The 21,748-nt window shown below is 41.1% G+C and overlaps 1 protein-coding gene across 2 annotated transcripts; it reads right to left on the bottom strand.

The window, feature by feature from the left end:
- Positions 1-433: 433 nt before the first annotated feature.
- golga4 (golgin A4) lies at positions 434-21,391 on the bottom strand. 2 transcript variants are annotated; one of them, XM_025005191.2, is made up of 25 exons: positions 21,160-21,391; positions 19,482-19,559; positions 18,031-18,132; positions 14,738-14,806; positions 14,333-14,659; positions 14,195-14,242; positions 14,052-14,108; positions 13,869-13,967; positions 13,340-13,490; positions 13,029-13,219; positions 12,016-12,099; positions 11,729-11,876; positions 11,460-11,638; positions 11,171-11,269; positions 10,922-11,077; positions 6,742-10,529; positions 6,490-6,611; positions 6,120-6,250; positions 5,473-5,559; positions 3,847-3,867; positions 3,653-3,721; positions 3,256-3,331; positions 2,001-2,098; positions 1,195-1,281; positions 434-1,106 (listed from the first exon to the last, which is right to left on the bottom strand). In XM_025005191.2, exons 1-25 carry the CDS (start codon positions 21,235-21,237, stop codon positions 1,092-1,094), a joined length of 6,360 nt encoding a protein of 2,119 aa, XP_024860959.1. In that variant the 5' UTR covers positions 21,238-21,391; the 3' UTR covers positions 434-1,091. The 2 variants fall into 2 exon arrangements, with proteins under 2 accessions (XP_024860959.1, XP_037829344.1); XM_037973416.1 differs by lacking the exon at positions 18,031-18,132 and having other exon boundaries at positions 434-1,127; positions 1,173-1,281.
- Positions 21,392-21,748: the final 357 nt, after the last annotated feature.

Here is a 21,748-nt window from a genome sequence, read left to right as displayed (position 1 = left end):
TTTAGTGAAGAAACAACTGAAGATCTTCAATCTGAACGCTGATATTCTCCAAGATTAGATACAAAAACTACAATAAGTACAAAACTGTAAATACCCTCACCACGGAAACAGGGTTCCCTTTGAATTAAATGAGCTTTTAAGTATAAAAAAGGCTTTTTTCAGTCATACTTGTTCCATTTATGTGATAAATTAATGGGATCTTCATTAAAATATTAAAAAAAACTTCAGTTTCTTAAATATATGACTAACTTGAATAAAAAAAATAAACATTTTCCAAAAGTGTTTTGCTTTAGATATTCAAAACTTTGTTCTAAGTATTTGTTATCATGTTATTACACTTCTTAGCATTCATTATACAGCCTTAAATGTAGAAAACAGAAAAATTGTTGGATTTTACAAAACTGCAAGGTGACAAAGATGAAGCGACAAAAAGTGATCTGTAAATAGTTTTTAATATTGTATTTAATTAGTCTGAAAATGCAAAGCAAATCAATAAAATGCCCTACAATACAGTTTTTATTCTTACAATATAATTTACACTCTTGTGTTTTGACTTTTCAGTCAGTTTCAAAATACAAAGTGTAGAAAAGTTGTTGAACAAACGAGGTCCAGAGGCCAGAATCTTAATCTGATGTGAGTGCACAGTTAAAGGGTCATTTACACTTTTACAGGAAGTGATTTAGACAAAAGCACAACACACACACGTGCGCTGACACACACAAACCCACAGAATCGACTGAGCATTAGCATCAGTATGTGATATCATTTATTGCACAAGCCAGTCGGTAGAAACACAACCTAACAGGAAGAAAACCTCTTATCCTTATCTAAAATATAAATTAAACTTCATTTTAGAGTAAAAGTAGATTATGGAAGATTTTTGTGTTTCTGTCAAAACCTCCAATTCCCTCATACCATTCTCATACACCTAAACACACACACTTATGCTCCAGATTGTGCTCACACCCCTGCAAACACACACACACACATAAAACAACATAAGGTACTGAGAGAAGAGCTTGATATAATCCATGGCAGTCTTCCCCTTCAGCAGCAGCAGATCTTCATCAAGAAGTTCCCAAATCAAACACTCATCGTAACCAAGGCTGTGAAGGCAGAAAGAAAAACTAAAGTTTTGATGGGAAAATGAGGAGCAGATATGAAAAACGTACCAGTCAGCAGCTGGAGGCTTACAATAGTTTTTGTGTCTTCTTTGTCCATAACCTTTTGCGCTTGGTCTGGAGGAAACTTGAGCATAGAGGTTATCACTTTGGCCATTGTCTGCAGGGAAAATAAGACAAAAGAAGCTCCTTTTAAAAGGATGTTTTACCCACGTTAAGGTTTTTTTTTATTATAATTATCTTCCTAAACTCCATATTTAGCAGCTGCTACCTTTGACACATCACAAAATCAAAGTAGAGTTTCTCTGAGACAATTAAAGCTTAACAAGACAAAGAAAAAAAAAACAAAAAAAAGGATGAAAATTATCTCCATAATCAACTCCAGGCCCATCTGCCACCGAGCATACATTTCCCCATAAACTCGGAGGATAATCAGAAACAGGGCTGCTGTATAGGAAACCCAACCGCTCGACTTTCATGAAACAAGGCCAGCGTGGCTTCGAATGGCAAATCTGCGTCATGCAGGATGCATGCGCTCGCAGGCAGCCTGGAGGACATCCTCCACACGGGGGGAGGTCTGCCGCGCTGCTGTAAAGACCCACTGTTTGCTGAGGAACGGGCCCCCGTCAGCAGCTCAGTTCATTAGGAAGATCTTAGTTAATTATCACAAACCAGACTGGACACAACATGACTTCTCCGTGGCGTCCCAAACGGTCTTAGGGTTCGTGAAGCAGACAGAGGTCGTCTGCTTCAAGAAGACAAAAAGAACCGACTCGCTCTCTACTTTTCCTGTTTGATGGTAGATGGATAATGTTCCAACGTATCAGAACATCCCTGCTAGAACCCATTATCCACATAATGTGAGAAAGAAAAGCATACCTTTGTTTCTCGTCCCATCATGTATTCAAACAGCACCTTCCTCAAATACTCCATCTCAGTGGATTCTGAAAGAGAATCAGGAGCGTTGATCCCAGGGCCTGTACCAAAAACAAAGATTAGAAATGTTTAAGTGACAATTAAGGCAGAATTAATTAGGTTTAAATAGCTATATGCTTCCAAATAAACTAATAATGCACACAGAAGCACCTTCTGCACAGGTTAAGTGCAGGAAAGAATGAGGAGCCTCAGCGTGGGCGAACAGTGAATGTTTTAATTCTCTGCCCACAGCTATAACACCATTATCCCACTAAAATCAATGACTGGGAAAGTTTGTGTTAACAGCTTGGATGTATCTGGTAACACTTATGTTAGAGCTTTTACCGCTGAAATATCCACATCCACTTGTTTTCTAATTAAGGGAAATTATCATTCAGATCACAATAAATATGCCCGAATTCCTGCACAGTGAGACTTTAAAAACTAAAGGAAGCGGGAGGGGGAAAAATGATTAAGAGGTGCAAACTTTTTGATCTTTGTCTTGGATCAGCGGGTCACCAATAAATCTTGTAGCCTTTGTCCTCTTGACCTCATTTTGGCCTGGCTTAACCTTCTGTCCCACCAATCACACAACACTGCCACGGTCGTGAAACTGGCTTTCAACAACCTTCTGTACAATTAACAGAGACCTCACTGAGAAAAGGCTGATTTCTTTGTTGCAGATGTAGTCATTTATATTAGATTGGATATAGTTTGTGTTCTAGAGTGGGAGAATTTGAAAGATCTGCAGAAAAATAAATCACTTTTAAGAGTGACTTCTTTACCCCTCACCCGTTCTCCCTGGGTAACACTCTCACACCGAAGCATCATGTCTGGTTTATGATATACTCGAAGATACATCCAGTCCACCGAGGTTTACGCCAACTTTTACCATAATGGCAATATGTAAGAGTCAAACTGTAATTCCCATCTGAACCAGACCTCATTCACAACCGCAGCCTTGGATGTTTGCAGAAGCGCAGCCAAACCAGACGACAAACAACAGAGATCTTCGAAAGCTTGTTTCAGCGGGAGGTATACTACCAGCTTCCAAAGGTTAACGCAACATATAATCCCACTTTCTGCATAAAAATCTCTAAAATGATAAATCAGAAAAAACAACAGCTGTGTTAAACCATGTCCATGTCATGTTTTGCGCTCGTCTGAGAGGAAACCGAACCATGAAGCAGATCGAAGTGATTCTTGGTGTTAAAATTACCTTTGTATGTGCCTCCCAGATGAGTTACAACGGTGCTGCGTTGGAGAAATTTAATCTTGTCTTCAAGCGAGTGAATCTAGTGCAGAGAAACATACAAGGATGCACACATTATTCTTGACCCCCGTGAGTTAATTCTATGCATTTACCCTAATCTAAGCATTTTGTTGGTCGTCTTTAGGGGGTGTTTGTGAGGAGAGAAGTCTGTGGGAGGCGTCGTTCTGATTGTTTATAGGGTTAAACCAAATGTAAACAGATGTGCTGCAATTAGATAGATGCAGTGGGAGAGCAGTAGCCGTCTTCGATGGGAGGCCACAGATTTCTGGGAAAACTTTGTAAAAGATGTGCTTTTTTTAAAAAGTTATCCCGCCTAAAAGCACACACAGGGTCCGACACTCACTCTCTCAACAAAGCCCTGCTCCTTCAGCCGAGCCTCGCTCAGCAGAGTTGTCTTCTCGGCGAGCTGAGCCTGCGGGAGGAAGAGGAAGAGGATCAATGTCCTGAAGTACCAAAATGCACAAACATGCCACGTACGATCCTTTTCTAGATCTATTGTGATACTACGTTTGAATATAAATGTGGAAAATTAAGTACCTGTAGGTCATCAGGAGTCATCTGTGTACAGAAAGAAAAAAATACATAAAATAAATGTGCAGTAAGTATTAAAAACCTGACATTTCTTAAAGAATATCATCCGCTGCCTTTTATGCCAGAGTTTTAGACTGAGATCATCTTAAATTGAGAAATGACAGACTTGTAGCTGTTTTGGTCAACTGTACAAATATCATTATATCCAAATCTCACGTAGTATTGTGAAAGATCACACTCAGAGTACATGTTGGTCGTGACTCACAGCTGAACTCACGTCAAACTTTAGTTATAACCATTTTTCGTGTTGGCTAAAGTTGATTGGCCGAGGCAGACATCTTGAAGTGGATTGGCTCTGAAAGTTAATCAGCTGTAGATGTCCATCCAACTATTATTTTCTGAGGATTTAATTAAAATCTCACTGGTTCATGAGAGATTTTGCTAAAGCTAAAGACAAATGAACACATAATGAAACGCATTAAGGCCTTTTTGCCTTCAGTAGCAGGCAGGAAAATGTGTTGACATTTGATAAAACGGCATCACGAAGATTAAGAAACTATTATAACAAAAATGAGAAAAATAAAAAACTCCAGAATGTCATCTGTCCATCACTTTATCTCACAGTAACCTCTGAGCGGACTAAGAGCTTTCCGTCTCTAAGAACTGTTGGTCTGCTTCCTGTGTGGACAGACACTCTGATCCACTGTCCACGTGAAGAATGGTTTGGGAGGCCTGTGGTAGGGAAAGGCCCGCCTGAGCATAATGCCTTACAATCCCCCATAAAGTTATTACCTCACCTGGGAAAAATGCAGTGAGAAGAGCAGTATAATTCTGCGAGCTTGTGTGCGTATAAACGTGTGTAAAAGGTAGAAACACCACTGTGTGGGTCTAACAGCACCTGGAGACATTTCCCCAAAGTCCCGACTGGCTACTTTTCAGTGTGCCTATATTTCATGTGAATATTCCTGCGGTGCATATTTAAGGGCTCTAGAATCACCTCCTGCGATGATAATTAGGAACAGGGATGGAGGCGAGCTGCTGCCTCGCAGTCTCTGCTTTCTGAGGAGAGCATTCCTGAGTGATTCAAATGAGCCTCACAGCATCCGGCGAGCTTTGGAGAGCCGCCACAAGACTGCAGCGAGACGCTAATCAGAGCAAAGCGTGTGGACGAACCGTCCCTGAGCTTAGCTTTGCTAGAATCCTTTAATTATGGAGTAAAAAAAAAGAGTAAAAACAAATAAACTGAGCCTGTTAACCTGGATGTGAACTTTCAAAAAGAATGGAGGTCAATAGAAGTCTGTATAAACCACAGTGAAAACAAACATCTGGATTGTGCTGTCATTCAAACCTGTTAATGCTTCCCTCAGACTCTAAGCTCGTCCCAGAAGGAAGCTGAAAACAAATCATTTCATGACTTTTGCCATTTCACGCAGCCAGACTGAAATGACTTATGACTTCAACAGAATCACCGTAGAAATTCTACCTAGCTTTCCAACCCCCCCAGCGCCACATATAACCGTCTGTAACGGCTTCAGGCATGGATTTCTTCCACACCTTTGTTAAAAACAGAAAATGTTCCTAATACATCACTGAATTGTGACAGCAATCACAGATGTTTAGACGGGGTTGTACCTCGGACGTGCCCTGGTGGCGCGCTTGCAGATCTTCCAGTTGTTTCTGAACCTGCCACACTCTGTCTCCCATCTCCTCCTCTCGGCTCTGGAATCAAACAAATAAGCGAACAGCGACCGAGTCATTTCCTCCGTATCGTCCTAACATCACAGCTCAAGTATGTCAGCCTACTTAAGACTCCCCCACCCTAGGTTTTGTTTTCCAGGCAGATAAAAGGCAGGGGCTTGTGCTGTGTGGGTTTTTTCAGGAAACAGACAAAACAGAAAGAATGAATGGATTAAAATAAAACTGAAAGGAGATCTAAGAGATTAAATAGAACATTTATAGCTCAACTGTTTCATCAGACTTAATTTAACATCCACCTTTATCAGCTACTGTAATTATCTTCTTTAATTTTTTTGGTTCTCTTTTCAGAGGTCTCCACAGCGAGTCATCCTCTGTCTTCTGTGTCCTCTGTCCTCCCTCCAACTGCATCCATTTATCTCCTATTTGTCTTTTAGCTACTGTAACTACTGAGGTATGTAACCTTTTCCCTCCTCTGACTAAAAGTGTGTAGTTGCCGTGCTCCAGTAGGTGCACTTCACCTAAATAAAACATAAATTTTAGCCTTAAAGAATGAATGATTTTAGGCTTAAATTCAATTATACCTGTATAACCTGCTCGTATTTCTGAACGGTTCTTTGCAAATCATCCTCCTTCTGGGAAATCACCTTTCTCAGCTGACTGGCTTCATCGCGATGGCAATTGATGAGCTCGGTTTCGACAGCCTGGGCTTTGGCTGTGAAGGAAAAGAAATAAGTCAGAATTAGCGCCTCAGAACTCTAAAGATCCAATAATCAGTTCATTTTATTGTAATTAGCAACAAAATAAGAGTCATCCCACACTACTGTTGTACAGAAACATCAAATAAATTGATTATTTAGTGTTTTAGAGCTCTTATTTGAAGACTAAATTACAATGTAGGAATCTGAACACAACAGAAGAGCCGTTTGTTTCGTATTTCTTGTTCTCCCTCACCGATGGTCTCCTTCACAGACGTGTCGAGCTCCTTCTCCTTCAGAGCCATCTGGGTGTTGAACTCCCTCAATAACTGCTTTAAAGCGGAGTTGTGCTTCATTTCTGCATCTTCCAGCTCCAGTCTATAAGGACAGATTAACATCGGAAAGATACGAGAAAATATTTACGTACTGGAACATCATAGCAACTTCACATCCACAAATGCAGGCTTTGTATTTTTTTATTATTTATACATCATTAACATGAACTTACTTCATCTTTTTTTCGTTCTCCTCCAGCAGCTCTTTCTTCATGCACTCCAGGTCATGCTCGTGCTCCTTCCGTAGTGATCGCATATCTTTCTGTAAGCTGGTGAAGTCCTTCTGTATTTTGTCCTTTTCGTTTTTCATCTGGCTCAGTTTAGTTTGGAGTGTTTGTAAAGACTCGTCGCCCCCCACCTCCTGCACTGAAGAGTAATTTCCCATCACACTGGTGGTTTGCTGCATGCTGCTACGTTCCACCTGCACCTCAGCCTCCGGTGAGTTCTGGATCGGCTTCATATTCGCCTGATGCTGATCGATCTGGACGTTCTTCTCATGGATTTCCTCTTTCAGATGATTTATTTCTGCAAGGAGGTTTTCATTCTGCTCCTCGGCTTCTTTCAGCTTTGCCTGGACTTCTTGCAGGTCTGATTCTGTTTCTTTGAGCTCGCCCTGTTGCACAGCATCTCTCTGAAGTGACATCAGCTTGTCTTCATACGTGACTCTCAGCTCCTCTAAAGACTTTTCCTTCTCAAGCCTCTCATTACTCAGAATCTCTTCAAGTTTTCTCTCCTGCTCTTCTGTAACCTTGCTGAGAGCTTCTTCGAGTGTTCTTGTTTTTTCTTCTAATGCTTCTATTTGTTTTTTGCCCAAAGCTTCGTTGCTCTCGTTTTCTCCCAGGCTGCCCTGTAGAGCCTTAATCGCCTGCTCTTTCTCCTCTAGCTGCGCAGTCAGCTGTTTTCTGATCTGACTAATTTTCTGCTCGGCCTTCTTCTTCAGCTCAGAGACTTTCCGAGCGCTCTCTGCAGATAACCGCTCCTCGGTTTCTTTCAGACTCTCCTCCTTGCTCCTGATGACCTCATCTTTCATCCGTTCGAATTCCACCCTTTGACTCTCCAGCGCCTGTTTACACTTTTGGTTTTCCTCCTCAAGCGAGTGCAGCTTTTCTACCATCTCCTGCTCCAAATTGCCGTTCTGAGTGCACTGCGTCTGGATCTGCTGCAGCTGCTCCACCAGCTCCCTCTTTTCGTTTTCCCTGATATCGTGTTGCTGTTTGAGGTCAGACGCGAGCTGTTTGCACTCTTTCGTCTTTAAGGCCAACTGCTCCTGAAGCTCCCCGAGTCGACTGATGCAACCGTCGAGCTCCAGAGTAAGCTCTCCAACTCTCTGCTCTTTTTCACTCAACACCTGGTCCATCTCAGACTTGCTGATGGACTGATTGTCAATACTCGCCGACAACCTTTGCAGAGCTTCGTTCTTTTCGTCGATCTCTTTCTCCAGCTCCTGCAGCCTCGTCTGTAGGGATTTAATCGTGTTATCATCCTGGGTGAACTTTGCGTCTGCCTTCTTTTCAGACTCAGACAGGCTGCTTCTGAAAGCATCTGCCTCCTCGGAAGCACACTTCTTTTCCTGCTCTAATCTCTCAATGCTCTCTTTCGTCTGTTGTCTTTCCTTTTCATGCTGGTGGCTCAACTGATTTATGGCTTCCTCCTTGTCTTTTATGCTACTCGCAAGCTGGGTTTTCAAGTCTGTGACGATGCTTTCCAAGTCCGCCACATGTAGCTCGTTTGTTTTCAGAGTTTCCGATACGATTCGGTTTGATTCACTCAGCTCCTCGGTTTTCTGAACGTGTTCACTGATGTGCTGAGAAAGACTCTCCTTCTCGTGTTTTAAGGCTTCGATGTGCTCCACGTGAACTTTTACCTGAGCAGTCATCTGTTCTAATGAAATGCATAGATTCTTATTCTCCTCTGTGTGCTGGCGAAGACTCTCCTCTAAAGTGCAAATTCTACCTACCTTAGTAGGGAAACTGTTTCGGAGATGCCCGACCTTTTTCTGACTACACTGTAGTCTATCATTTAGCTCGTTCATTCGACATTCTACTCGCTGTTGGAATTCATTAGAAGTGCACTCTAATTTAGACTGAACCTCCTGACAGTAATGATCCATTTTGTTGATGATCATATTTAATTGCTGCTGGAACTCTGCTTCCTTGGCTTGCTGCTGAATGGAAGTTTCCTTAAACTTGCTCTCCAAGTCCTCGGCTTCCCGAAGTCTGGAGCTTTTCAACGCTTCGAGCTGGTTTTCTGTTTCATTTAACTTGTTTGACAAAGTCTTTATGCTCGCCGTGCCTTCTTCCTCTGCCGTCTTCAGCTTGTCCTGGAGAGTGTTTCTCTCGTTCAGAGCCTGGTTAAGGTTTCTTTCTGCCGACTCCATCTGCTCTTTAAGCAATGCTTCACCCTGAGACAAACTTTCAAGCTTCACTGCTGCTTCGTTAAGCTCCTCTTGCAGCTTCTGCACGGTGGTTTCTCGGATTGCCAGCTCCTCCTTTATATCTTTTAATTGACGCGATGCTTGTTCGTTCTCCTCTCTGCTTCTGCTCAGCTGCAGAGACACGTCCTCCAGTTCCTGACCCTTCTCTTGTAGTGTGAGTGAATGTTTCTCCATTAATTCTTCCTCCTGCTGTGCCAGCTTCTCCTGCCAGCGAAGCTCCAACTCCTCGACCTCATGCTTCTGGGTGGCATGCAGTTTCTCCAGCTCTTCCTTATGGTTGGCCTGGAGCTCTGACACTGCATCGCTAAGGCCTTGGGAACTTTTCTGAGCCATTTCCACAATTTTCTCTTGAACTTGCTGCTCCTTCTGTTGAAGCTCCAGCTCTTTTTTGGCGAGCTCCTTCTTCATATTTTCTTCGTTCTTGTGGAGCTTTTTCTTATAGTTCTCATGCATTTCTTTGGCCTTCTGGGTGATCTTTTCCATTTTTGTTCCCTGTGTTTTCAGCTTCGTCTCCATCTCAGTTATAGTGTTTTTCAACTTCGTCTCATGGTCAGCTTTTTCATCATCCAGCTGCTTCTTGAGGCGCGTTTGTTCCTCCAGATTTCTGTCCAGTTCCTCTCTATGCGTCCTCTCCTTCTCTGAGAGCTCCTTTTTGATTTCTTGTACCTGTTGTTCAACTTCTTGGAGCAACTTCTCTTTTTGTTGACACTTGCTGTTTGCTACGTCCAACTGATGCTTTAAATCTGCCAGCTCTCTCCTACACTGATCCAGATCCTCTGAAATCTTACTAGACTCAGAATTAGATGTTTTCAGGCTCTCGTTTTCTTGCTGGGAATGTAATAAACTCTGCTGCAGATCTTCAAATTCTTTTACTTTGATTTGTAAGTTCTTTGTAGTGGAATTTGATTCCTCTTGTAGTGCTTTTTCTTTCAGGACAAGTTGTTCAATCTCTTTTTCCTTTTCCTTCAGGACGATTTTTAGTGCATTGAGCTCCTGCTTCAGAGTTTTTTCTACACCTCCAAGTGACTTTTCATGGTCATGCTTGACATTTTCAAGCTCAACGTTGTGCTTTGACATCTGATCTTGAACCTTTCTTTCATATTCCTCTTGAGCAATCCTTAAAGTTTCCTCAGCTGCCACCAGCTTCTCCTCCAGAAGCTGTTTGTTATTCAGAACTTCTGAAAGTTCAGCAGAAAGCGCCTCCAATTCTGCCTGCTTTGCATCCAGTTTCTCTAAAGTCTTCTGGTTCATGTCTTCAACGTGAGCTTGGAACTGCAGCTCTTTCTCTTTCAGAAAGGTTTCTAGTTCAACTTTGTGTTTTTCCTTGACTTCCTCCACAGCAGCATTATGCTCCTGGGTCAGAGTATCCTTGTGCTTTTCCAGCTGCTCCTGATGTTTTTCTTCCAATGCAGCGATTTGCTCTTTGTGTTGACTGTTTAGCTCTTCCAGCTGACCGGACACTTCAGGGGAGGGACTGGATTCATTTGGTGAGATCTTGTCCACAGAGCTCTCCAGCTCCAAAATCCTCTGCAAACACATCAAATAAAGGTAGTTAACTTAAAATGCAAAATGGGAACAGCAACAAAAAAAGGCCAATTAGAACATTTTATAACAAGACAATTTAAAGCTATCAAATGCCTAAATACTATGGGCAAAAACTTTAAAATTTCAAACAATTTGACATCATTGAAATTTGACATTTAAACTTTTACTTGTTATTTTGCATTAAAACACTTTATCCTTCTGGTTTCTTGTCATCATGCAGAGCAAACAGATTCATATATAACCCAATTAGTGTTAAATTAGCTAATTAGTTAATAAAAGCACAAGTTTTCAATTTATTTTTGTTAGCAGTTAACTGGTTCAACACCATCATGCCTCTACATTTTTAGAAATGAGGATTAAGAGTAAAAACTGACGGTTTTTGCAGTTTCAAGCTCCAGCTGGATCTCTTTAATCTTCTGCTCTGCTTCTGTTCTTATAGCTGTCTTCTGCAGCTCCGCATCCTCCAGAGCAAGAGACGCTTGTTGTTCTCGCTCCTGAGAAACCTGAGCAAACTCCTCCCTGCATTTCTCCTAAACAGCACAATCAGTTAAAAGTATATGTTTTTAGGTAGTTTAAATTTATACAGCAAATATAAATATAGTATAAAAGGAGATTATACATACCACTGCTTTGCTGATTTTGTCTTTGACTTCCTCTTCTTTAGCAGCCAATTCTTCACTGTGAGTCTTTTCCAAATTAGCCACAGTTTCCTTTGTTGACTTCTAACAACAACAGTAAGAAAAAAGTCAGATTCCATCCATGTTAGCTTATAAAACACTGCGTCAAAAGTGCACAAAATGTGACAATATACGTTGGTCTTTCACTGATCCAGCCAACCTGTGTGATTAAAGGTGTATTATTGCACCAATGATTCCTTCAAAATAAAAATGCTCTGCCTATTAACTTTCTGACCTTCATAATGGTGACAACTTCCTGTTTGACACGTGTGAGCTCCTGCTGAAGACTCTTCCTCTCTTCCTCTCCGGCCCTTTCAACTTCCTTCACTTGCTCCTCCAGCTGAACCTGCAGCTGTTTTCGGGCCTCCTCTGCCCTCTGAGCCACACCCAGAGCCCGTTCGAGCTCCTCGAAAGCTTCAGGGCGTAAACAAACAAAAACGCATCCCCGTTACACTGCATTCTCTTTCCCACCCCCGTACAGTTTCAGGCTTGGATTGTACTCACCTGATTTCTCAGCCCTTTCTTTCTGTTCCCGCAGCTCTTCTCTCTGAGTGGTGACCTGCTGAAGCCTGGAGCGCAGCTGGGCGATCTCCTCCTCTTTCATTTCCAGCGTCTCATGCATTTGCCGCTTTGTCTCAGCAATGACCATTCCCTATAAAAATATATTTAAAAAAAAAAAAACATACAGTGAAACTTCAATGTGTTTGGCCTCTTCACTCAGTGGAAGAAAAATAACCAACAAAATCTCAAATCAAGATGTGACAAAAATAAAAAAGAAGCCTCTTACAGACCTTATCCTGCTCCAGTTGTTCGATGAGATTCTTGGCATCCCGCAGCTGAGTGATCAACTTAGTCTTTTCTGTTGTGTGCAGTTCCTTTGAACATAAATTGACAGAAATCTAAATAAAACTGCTACCATGTGTCTAACTGCAATAAATCACAGTTTACTCAACTCCTGTTTATGTTCTTTGACACAGAACATCAAAATGAGACGTTTTCTGCACCAGGATGCTTCCCCCACAAAGCTAATAACTCCATCCATCCCAGCTAAATCAATAAACAAATAATCCTAATAACAGCCCAGTATCATAGCAGTGCTGTGTAGTGTAATTATACGGTAAATAAAAGAGGGGCTTCAGGCAGGGGTTGAATTATATCTCTGTGCCGCTTACGAGGACTAAGTTTTCCAGAACAGAGTCCAGATTGAACATAAAAATCACAGCAATAAAACAACATACAATCACAGCTCAGCTATCTATTATACCAGTCTCTCCAGCAGCAGATGCCATCACATGCTGCAGAACATCAGAGCAGCTATGGACAAGCTACCCAAGCCAAACATACCACTGAAGCTAAATGTTTGGAGTTCAATGAAAACAATGGTTCCGTTAAGTCAAGCTGACATGACATGAACCCTCGTCGTGGAGCTCGGCCAGGGAATGTGGATGTTTGGACTCTAGGAACCACAGCCGTCCGCTGTGTCACAGAGATAATGGAGTCACATTATCAGTGAACCGTAACGACTCTGGCAGACATTTTGCAGCACATTAATTACCCCAAACACACCGCTCAGCCCCTCAACCCTCCCTCCTTTTAATCAGACCTCTTCATAACTACAGTTTACTGCAAAACAAATTTCCAATATGTGTTCATTCCAAAAAACACATCCTGAAATATTTAGTGTTATTCTTTTCAAAATGAAAACACAGTTCTTAGAAGCCTGCAGTACATTAACTAAGCTTTCTAAATGAAATAGAAGACCTGGCTTCACTACAGCTCTGTTGTTGGAAAACAGTTTAGCCACCTTCATCTTCTCCAGCTCCTGTAGCCTCTCCTGCAGCTGCTCCTGCAGAGTTTCGTTCTCACTGCTCAGCTGGGCGCTCCGCTCCTTGTGCGTCCGCATCACTTCTTTGCACTTCTGCAGCAGGTTCTCTTGCCTTCTCACCCTCTTCTGCAGCCCCTCTAAAAGTTTGGTTGGATCACTGTTGCCCTCTCCTGTCCAAAGAAAGATAATGCACCATTTTAAATAAAAAATGCAACCTTCCTGAAATGTTTTTCAGCATCTTTTTGCTGAAGCACGGTTTAATTTAAAAGGTTTAAAACTAATTGGCTTGCCCTCTGTGCCTTCAGGCTCTGGTCCTTGCTCCATAGATGGACTCTGCATGGCAGAAGACGACTCCTGAGCCACGTCAGACTGAGGAACTTCACCTTCAGGGGGGAGCGAGCCATCAGAGACCCCTTTGACTCGCTTCTTTAACAGAGCCACCTTTTTGAGGGGGACGGAAACATTTTCTTTCATTACTTGATAAATTTGTTTTTAAAATTGGCATCAATTGCAGCATGATTACCTTTGAACACTTAATATGAAAAGCTAACACATTATCTAAACACAGTAAATTTAAAATGTTTCTTAACTAAGTGAAAATAAAGTTTTAAACTTGGGGGATGCAGGTTAAAGACGACGTGACACCAGCTGCTTATTTTTACTGCAAAAATGTGTTTGTTAATAAAAAATAAAAAAACTTTAGAGCTATGATTAAGTAAATGCTGAATTGCTAAACAACACAAAGTAGACTTTAGACAGAAAAATGATTTGCTGCAGTTTCTTTTTAACCACCATCCATGTTTTAAAGGGGACGCTCACCTGTGTTTGGAGGACAGTGATCATCTGGTCCTTCTCCTCCAGCGCAGCATCAAACTCATCCTGAAGATGTTTCTTGGCCTGCTGGTCCATTTGAAGCTCCTACACGATGTTAAGTATACTTTAAAGTAAAACTCCATGAAGTAAAAGACACATACTAACTTTTATATCATAAGGCGTAATCACCTCACGGAGCTCTCCGATCCTGCGAAGAGATTTATCTTGACTTTGACTGAGGATGGCCTTAACAGAGACAAGAAAAAACAAAAAAATAAATATATCTGGTACAAAAAAAATATTGCAAACTTTGCCTTTCCAGCTGAGATTACCTGCGTTTTCTCTTTTTCTCGTTGTACTGTTCGATATGCAGTAACCAGCTGCACACAAAGGAAAATCAACATCAGTACCGGCTTCTATGCGTTTTCCACTAAACCGTTTATCACTTATAATCTGCTCAAGTTTCCCACCTCTGAGTACTTCCCTCTGTACTTCCCCAGGCTCCTCTCCACCTGAAGCAGTCGGTGCAGCAGCTGCTCCTTGGAGAGGGAGTCGGCACTTCCCGGAGGCTCCTCGGCTTCACTCTCGATGTCTGACGGCGGATCGTACGCCGGGGCCCCGGAGGGCTCGTTCTCTCCCAAAGGTGTCAGCGAGTCGCGCGACGAGCTTCGCACCAGGTTTTCTCTCGACGATGAGCGGAAGAGATTTTCCGCTCGGCTCGCGCTGCCGCGAATCAGCGACTCCATGGAAGGAACTTTCAGCTGAAGTTTCTGAGCGAACGACTGCGACTCCTCTCTCTGTCGACAGCGTGAAAGGTTGATTCGTTAATAAACGAGAAACGTCATGAAGGCTCACAGAGGTCGAGTTAAACATACTTGAGGAGAAGCAGTTCCGTCCCCATTGATGCTACCTCTGGGAGACCTCGCAGGTCCTCTGGAGGTGCTCTGCAGATAAAAACACGCGGTGAGACAAAGAAAAGCTGCGCTGATGAACCTGTCCTGGGCCAGTTAGTCATCCACACCCAGCATGGCTCTCCCTGATTACTCTGAAGGGAGCAATATTAGTATTGCTGGGAGCAATGCAGGGGCAATGGGTACCCTCATGCAATTCGGAAAAACAAAGGGGTTAAATACATAACAGAAGGCATCTCTATTAAACAATAAACAAACAAAAAGGGTTAAAACGTTACTCTAGAGAACAGCCATGAGGTCGGGACAGACAGACAGTTGACATCAAGCAGCACAGCTGGTTTCTGAATTAAAGATGCTGTGTGAAGCTGTATTACAAGAGCACAAAGTTATCATTCAATTAGGTGAATATTTAGCAGCCGACTTGGTTTAGTTGATGTTTTGTCAGCAGAATCAGAGAAAGGAAGTCTTCTCCTCACTTGTCCAGCTCCAAGTTACTCCTTCCTCTGGGTTACAGAGTAAATCATTAACTCGTGTTAACTAGGACTGTCTTTCCTGAGGAATAGTCACTATTCCTGGTTGTGACATTTTATTTAAAGACACACGGAATCACAGATTTTCCTGCTCAGTTTTACCGTCTAAGGCTGAGATTTTATAAGGTCACAGATTTGCAGAAAATATAAAATCCTCAAAGCTTGTTAACCTTTTGAGAATATCTAAAATACCAGGAATCAAAAGGTACCATGTGGCGTTTCTGTTCAGTAGGCAGATAAATGTGTTTTTATGTGCCATAAATAAAATTTAATCAATTCAGGCCTAAATCTTCACTTCAGAAAAAAAGAGCTTGGCAAAACCAAGTAAATAATAAATAAAATGTGATTTATAAAAAGGTAATAAACATTTTGTTCCCCTTTAAAAACAAGAACTCTGCAAGCGACCTAACCCAAGACATTTTGTGCTATTGCTTTGTTTTTTTTATTTCTGAACATTTCCTACTTGATTCAAACAATTGCCTTTTTGCCCATATATATCTGCTCACGTTAAAAACTATACATAAAAAAAGTCTTGCAGAACACCAACAGCGTTGTCTATTTCTCCAGCACAAGGTCAAACACCAAAACACTACATCGAAATACTCAAACAAAAATAAAAATAAAATTCAAAGCAGTTTGGAATCCGACGCTGCGATCCACAGAAACAAACGGCAAGAAAAAACACGGTTCTACACCTAAAACAAACTACTAAAAAGAAAGAAAAACAACTTTAGTAAAATTATTGATGGGATTTATGTGAAAAGATTCAGACATTAACATTATGTGAGGACATAATGTTGCTGGAACATGAGAGAATGAGATGAACTTGGGATGTTTGAGGTTATTTCCAGGAGCCAAATTAGACTCCTGTTGTATTCGTCACTCCTGGGAAACTCTTCAGACTTCAAAGTACACCTGCCATCATATAAATACATTTTAACTGACCTGTTCAGTGTGAGGCGGTGTTATCAGCTGTGTTAAACCCAATAAAACAGACAGGAACAGGAAGAGATGCACTGCTTTTGTTTTATTCCCCAAAGCTACACCTGGTCATCACAGCTAACAAATGCTAATTTATGGGACTGAACGATGACTTCAAAGGCAGAAACAACTAACTAAATTAACTAGAACAACCAAATAAATGAGATTCTTGTTATCACCTCATCGAAACAGGCATTTTCCTCCAATCCAGGCAACACAAGCAGGTTGTTACTCTGCTGAATTACAGTCAGTCTCTTCTTTCAGCCTTAAGGTAGTATCTGACCGGGCAGAGACTAGTTGGTGACTCAAAATTGTGAGAAAAGAGGTGAATTTTCTGTTGCAGTTTCACTGAATTCTGAGTGTCTGCGAGTAAGAAACTAGTAACCGTTCAGTCGTGTTTTCCGCAGTCAGGTAAATAAAAAAAAATCTCATCTTTTTTGTGTGTAGGTGTAAAAATGCAGCTCTAGAGCGTACTAAAACTAAACTAAACGTTCAAGATAACTCTGCGACTATTTTATGGAAAAACTTTGTCGTATAAATTCTTTGAATACGTCTCAAATTTAGGCAACAAGGCAGCGAGCTTCTGCAACTCGTGTGAGGAAACTGAGAACGTTTTAAGACATTTTAAAGACTCGTGAATCCCAACTAGTTGCCAACAGTCTCAGCCCAGTCATAAACTATTATTAACAAGTGTTGCTGTTAATGTAGCGAAACAGAAATGTTAAAAATGAGCAGAATTAGAGAAAACCTATCAATATCTTTTGAACTGTCCTCCCACACAGCCTCTAAGCCTCAATGAAATGAAGCTTTGTTTACACTGAAATACAGCAGTGATGTGATCAACCTGGACACTGTGTTTGTCAATTAAACAAACTTCGTGTGGACTTAATGTCAAAGACTGAAATACTAGCAGGTCTTTACCAGCATTACCAACCTCTGACAGTTAAATACAAGCCCCTTAAACACAGAAAATTCTTATTTCTGACAAGTGAAGTTAGAGATCAGTGATTACATGTTGCACCAAATTTGTTTTACACATACAGTACCAGTCTGATGTTTTGACTGATACCTTTCAATAAATTTTGTTAACCGGTGAAGTACATAAGGTTTAGGTTTTTGTTAAGAACTTGTTGTGTACAATGATTAATGTTGATCAGGTTTTATCCTGTATTCACATACAATAAAAAAACACAATGTCTGTTTTTTAAGAACTGCAAGGAATTTACAAAGGTGTTCTGCTCTGTTTGTTTACTTGGAGAAATTTACAATCAATTTAGCATTTCAGCTCCTTAGAAAACTAAACTTATGCATAAAATGTTAACTCTCCAAATAAACAGACATGTTGGGAGAAGGAACAAAGGCCACCAGGCAACATAACAGGGTCTTAAAGGTCTGTAAAGCAAGCAACTAAGGCTACCCAGTTCTTTGACAGGCTTTGATAACTAAAAGGTGGGACAATAAACCAACACAGGGCGGAAAGCACAGAAGATCTGATCTCACAATCTACACCACATCTTCAATTAGATGCAGGGTTAGCCTACATTTGAGATGCCTTCTTCAACCCGATGCAAACAGGAGACAGATCAGGAAACAGGCTGTCCCTACGTGGGCCACAGTCCTCTACAGATTCCCTCGAACGCGCAGAAGATGGGAGGAAGGAACGGGCCAGGAGGAGGAGGACAACAAGGAAAAGGAAGAGGAGGAGGAGGAGGAAGAAGAAGAGGCAGGAAGTGAGGACAAACTCACCACACTGGCTACCTGGGCCGTTTTGGGTCGTTTTGAATGGTCCAGAGCAAAGATAGTATACTCAGAGAGAAAAGCGGGCTCTGCTATCATCCCAGCCAGCATCTGACCCCCGTCAGTGCAGTGACGGGGCGAAAGGTGGGGGAAAAGGAGAGGGACACAGAGAGCAATGAGAAAAAACAACACCATGAGAGTGAAACAGCGCTGAGCTGGGAGGGTGGGGGGGCGGAGTGTCTAACCAGCCTGTCCGGGGTCGGCTGAGATGGATGAAAAAGAGAAAGTATAAAGTGAGAAAGAGGGAGAGACAGAACATGAACTGGAAGAAAAATAAGAAAAGCTAAAAAGTGAAACACTTCTTTAACATCAATGACATGAATAACAGTTTGACATCTCTTTATTTAGCTTTTTTTCATTTAGAAATATGGGTCAAATCTGCTTCAGTTCATTAATCTCTCAAAGATGATGTCAAAGTGTTACAGATCTGTGAGATGGACAAAAAGGATGCTGCACTCACACCAGAAATTTTTATACAAAAAGTATATGAGCCTTTAGCATGATAAAAAAGAAGTATAAACTCAAAACTGTAAACATCCAGATTCAAGTTTTACAACAGATGCACTAAAAATATGCTTTGTCATCTTAGTCATGGTCCGTACATCTATGCATCTCTAACTCATCAAAAAACAACTGCACAGACTTGCCCATATCCACTGGAGCACATCTAGTTACTGATGACAGAAAAACACTGAAAGGAGGATACATTAATTATTCATACACACTCTGAAATACAGTCTGCTCTCCCAGCCCTTGTTAAAACACGCTTTGCATCGCTTTTAAATGAAAATCTCTTTTCCCTGAGCTGTTCCAGAAATAATTAAGGTTCAGCATCAATTATTATCCATCATTAAAGATCTAATGCAGTTTGAAATCGTGCCATTAATAACAAAAAGTCACACAGTTGGTTAAATATCCTTCGTCGAGATAAACCGCGCTGCAAAATAAAAGGAAACAAATACAAATAACATCAAAATAATAATCCTCTGCGACATTAAATATCACATGTAATGATGAACTCACAATCTTGCAAAGAAAAAAAACGCACCTAAATACAATTTAAAATACTCTGGAGTAATTTCTACTCCCTATTATGTTATTTAACTTCATGTCAGAGGAGGAGAATTGATCAATTCACACTCTTTAATATCTTGTAGCACTTTTTTGGTCTTTTCCTTCCTTTCACACATGATAATCATTAGGCCCTGGGGTGGTGTTGGGTTGATCATTAAGCATAACACGTGAACTTTTATTTTATTTTATTTATTTTTCAAAAACTGCGAAAGGTATTAATCTGGACAGGAAATCAGAATGTAAGCAGGGAGGTGCAGGCTGCAGTTTGAACAAGCACACGTATAATATCCATAGTGTAAACAAACAGAAACCTATTATAAACTCACCTCTCTGTCACTGGGGGAGGGCGCGCCATCCTGATGAAGAGGAGGGGTCTGGCTGCTGCGCCGCTCTCCACTGCCCACCTGTCAAATCAGATTAATTAGTAACAATTTAAAAAAAGGATTATTTGTAACAAAGAAAAAACAAAAATCTGAAGTTCGACAAGGTCATAATAATAATAAAGATGCTCTTCTTCCTCTTTCCAATTGGCTTAACCCTCAATAGTTTGATAGATTATCATGATACTGCTGTTTAGCTTTGGTGGTCGTAATTTTACTGGACTGCCTTCACCTTTGAACGCTATAAATCCAAGATGACAAACTGCAGGAACACAAACAACAAATACATCATGTCAAAACGGTCAAAGCTGACTAAAGATCACCTTGAACGCCTTTTAATAAAACCAAAGCAATGAAGCAAAATATGTCTCATATTAGAAAAGACAAGCACAGATTAGTATTTATATATTTACTCCTAATCTATAAATACTTATTGCCCGATGCTGAAAGCAAAAGAGGTGATAATGTGCGTGTCTGTGTCTGTTTGTCCATCATGTTAGACAAATATCTCACGAACTACCGGACAGATTTAAACAAAACTTTCTAAAAGTAGTCATAGGGTGTAAATCTGCAACTGAGAAAAAACAATTCAAGATAGTCACAAAGGGCAGATGATCTTAGCAAACAAATCTGGCTACAACTCAGAAAATTTCACAGATAACGAGCTAAAGTTCGGTGTGGTAATAGTTGAGAGTCATCCTCAACGCATCCTCCAAGTGCTCACAGATCTTGCATAACCTAATTTACAAGGTTTGACTAAAACAGCTATAATGCCATCCCTTTATATCACAAAACAATCTTAGTTTAATCCTCTTTAATCTAAGAGTAATATGCATTTCTTCAAGGAATGCTAGGTTTCTTTAATTGCTTGTGTTGTAGTTTAAAGTTTAATAAAAGGACCTTCTTGTGAAACATCTAATTTATCTTACGTAACTCATGAGTACATAATATTTGGCAACTAAGATGCATATTACTCAAGCTGTATCTTAAACTGGTTTGTCACATTTTGTGTACAAGGTTGTGAGGTTTCTGAGCTTGTCCAAAAGAAAAAGGTGATTTTGAAATCAATGATGCATAAACTTTGATTTACAAAGCTGCAGATGAGGCTTTAAAATGTGATGACAACATAATAGAAGTAAATCTCGAGCAAATACGGACAGATACAGAAGTTTCCCGTAGTTTGTGTCCTACTTTATCTCAGTTTCTTGAAACCTTTTGCAGGTCTGGAAGTGACAGCAGGGTGAAATGGAGCTGACTTTCACTTGCAACCAAAACAAAGTGACGCCCATATTGTCAACACGCTATAAGAGATGTTAAACAGGTACTTTGAGTCAGACGAATTTCTTATTTCTCTGTCTGTTTCTTCCTGGGACAACAAGAATTACCAGTTCAAGCTTCTATTTTTTCTAAATCACCCAATTAGCAGCAGCTAGGTTGACTAATTATTTTAGCATGATGCTAATCTTTCCAAGTCAAGTTAAGGAGACTTCACATTGTTTTAATGGCACACTAGTAAAGATTCATTTCTATCATATACTTCCGTGACAACGCTTAGTTTTGTGGGCAGGCATCCCTCCAAACAGGTTTTAGCTTCGTTAGCCCTCTGAGCTCCACAGAAACAAACCTGGGCCTGCTGCGCTGACTGCGCACTCCTCTGCGGCGACTGCTCCTCGTTTATCTTCTGCTTCAGTTTTTTAAACATCTCGTCCCGCCGACGTTAGCTAGCAGCTGGGCAGACGATGTCTACAGTCCGTCCGCGAAACGTCTGGTTTCACAGTCCGACATCCAGTCGCCCGCCGGGGCTGAGGCTTCCTAGCTCGCCTGTGTGTTTTCCTAGCAGGTGACGGGGCGCTCTGCGCATGCGCGGCCAACGTGGAGGAAAACTGATACGTCAGAGTTAAAGAGCCGATCCGGGCTGAAGTTACCCACAGCGCCCCCTGCAGGAGACAAGAAGAAGTTCAGCATCTCTTTTTACTATCACCTTCTGTGCTCATATCAGTTTGAATAACTCAAATTAAAAATGTTTTTGTTGCCGTTTCATTTAATTTTGCTTGATTTTTTGTTTGTCCACTGATCGGCAATAAACATTTCTTTTTCTGTTTCTATCTTGTGCTCTGACTCTGCAACCCTGTAAGGTAGGAATGTCAAACTGCACATCTGGACACATCATGGGTCAAGGATGACGCCTATTAATTTCTGCGTCATGGGTTCAA

This window comes from Kryptolebias marmoratus, linkage group LG22 (assembly GCF_001649575.2).
Source record: "Kryptolebias marmoratus isolate JLee-2015 linkage group LG22, ASM164957v2, whole genome shotgun sequence".
NCBI classification, from domain to species: domain Eukaryota; kingdom Metazoa; phylum Chordata; class Actinopteri; order Cyprinodontiformes; family Rivulidae; genus Kryptolebias; species Kryptolebias marmoratus.
The sequence above is the reverse complement of the archived record's forward strand: the minus strand, read 5'-3'. Positions and strand labels throughout refer to the sequence as shown.

Excerpts from the sequence above, each read along its gene's own strand:
- golga4 (XM_025005191.2), bottom strand. The coding sequence starts at position 21,237 with ATGTTTAAAAAACTGAAGCAGAAGATAAACGAGGAGCAGTCGCCGCAG. Across the intron at positions 11,877-12,015 it reads AACAACTGGAGCAGGATAAG|GGAATGGTCATTGCTGAGAC; the intron begins GTCTGTAAGAGG and ends ATATTTTTATAG. Across the intron at positions 3,868-5,472 it reads GCCACCAGGGCACGTCCGAG|ATGACTCCTGATGACCTACA; the intron begins GTACAACCCCGT and ends TTCTGTACACAG.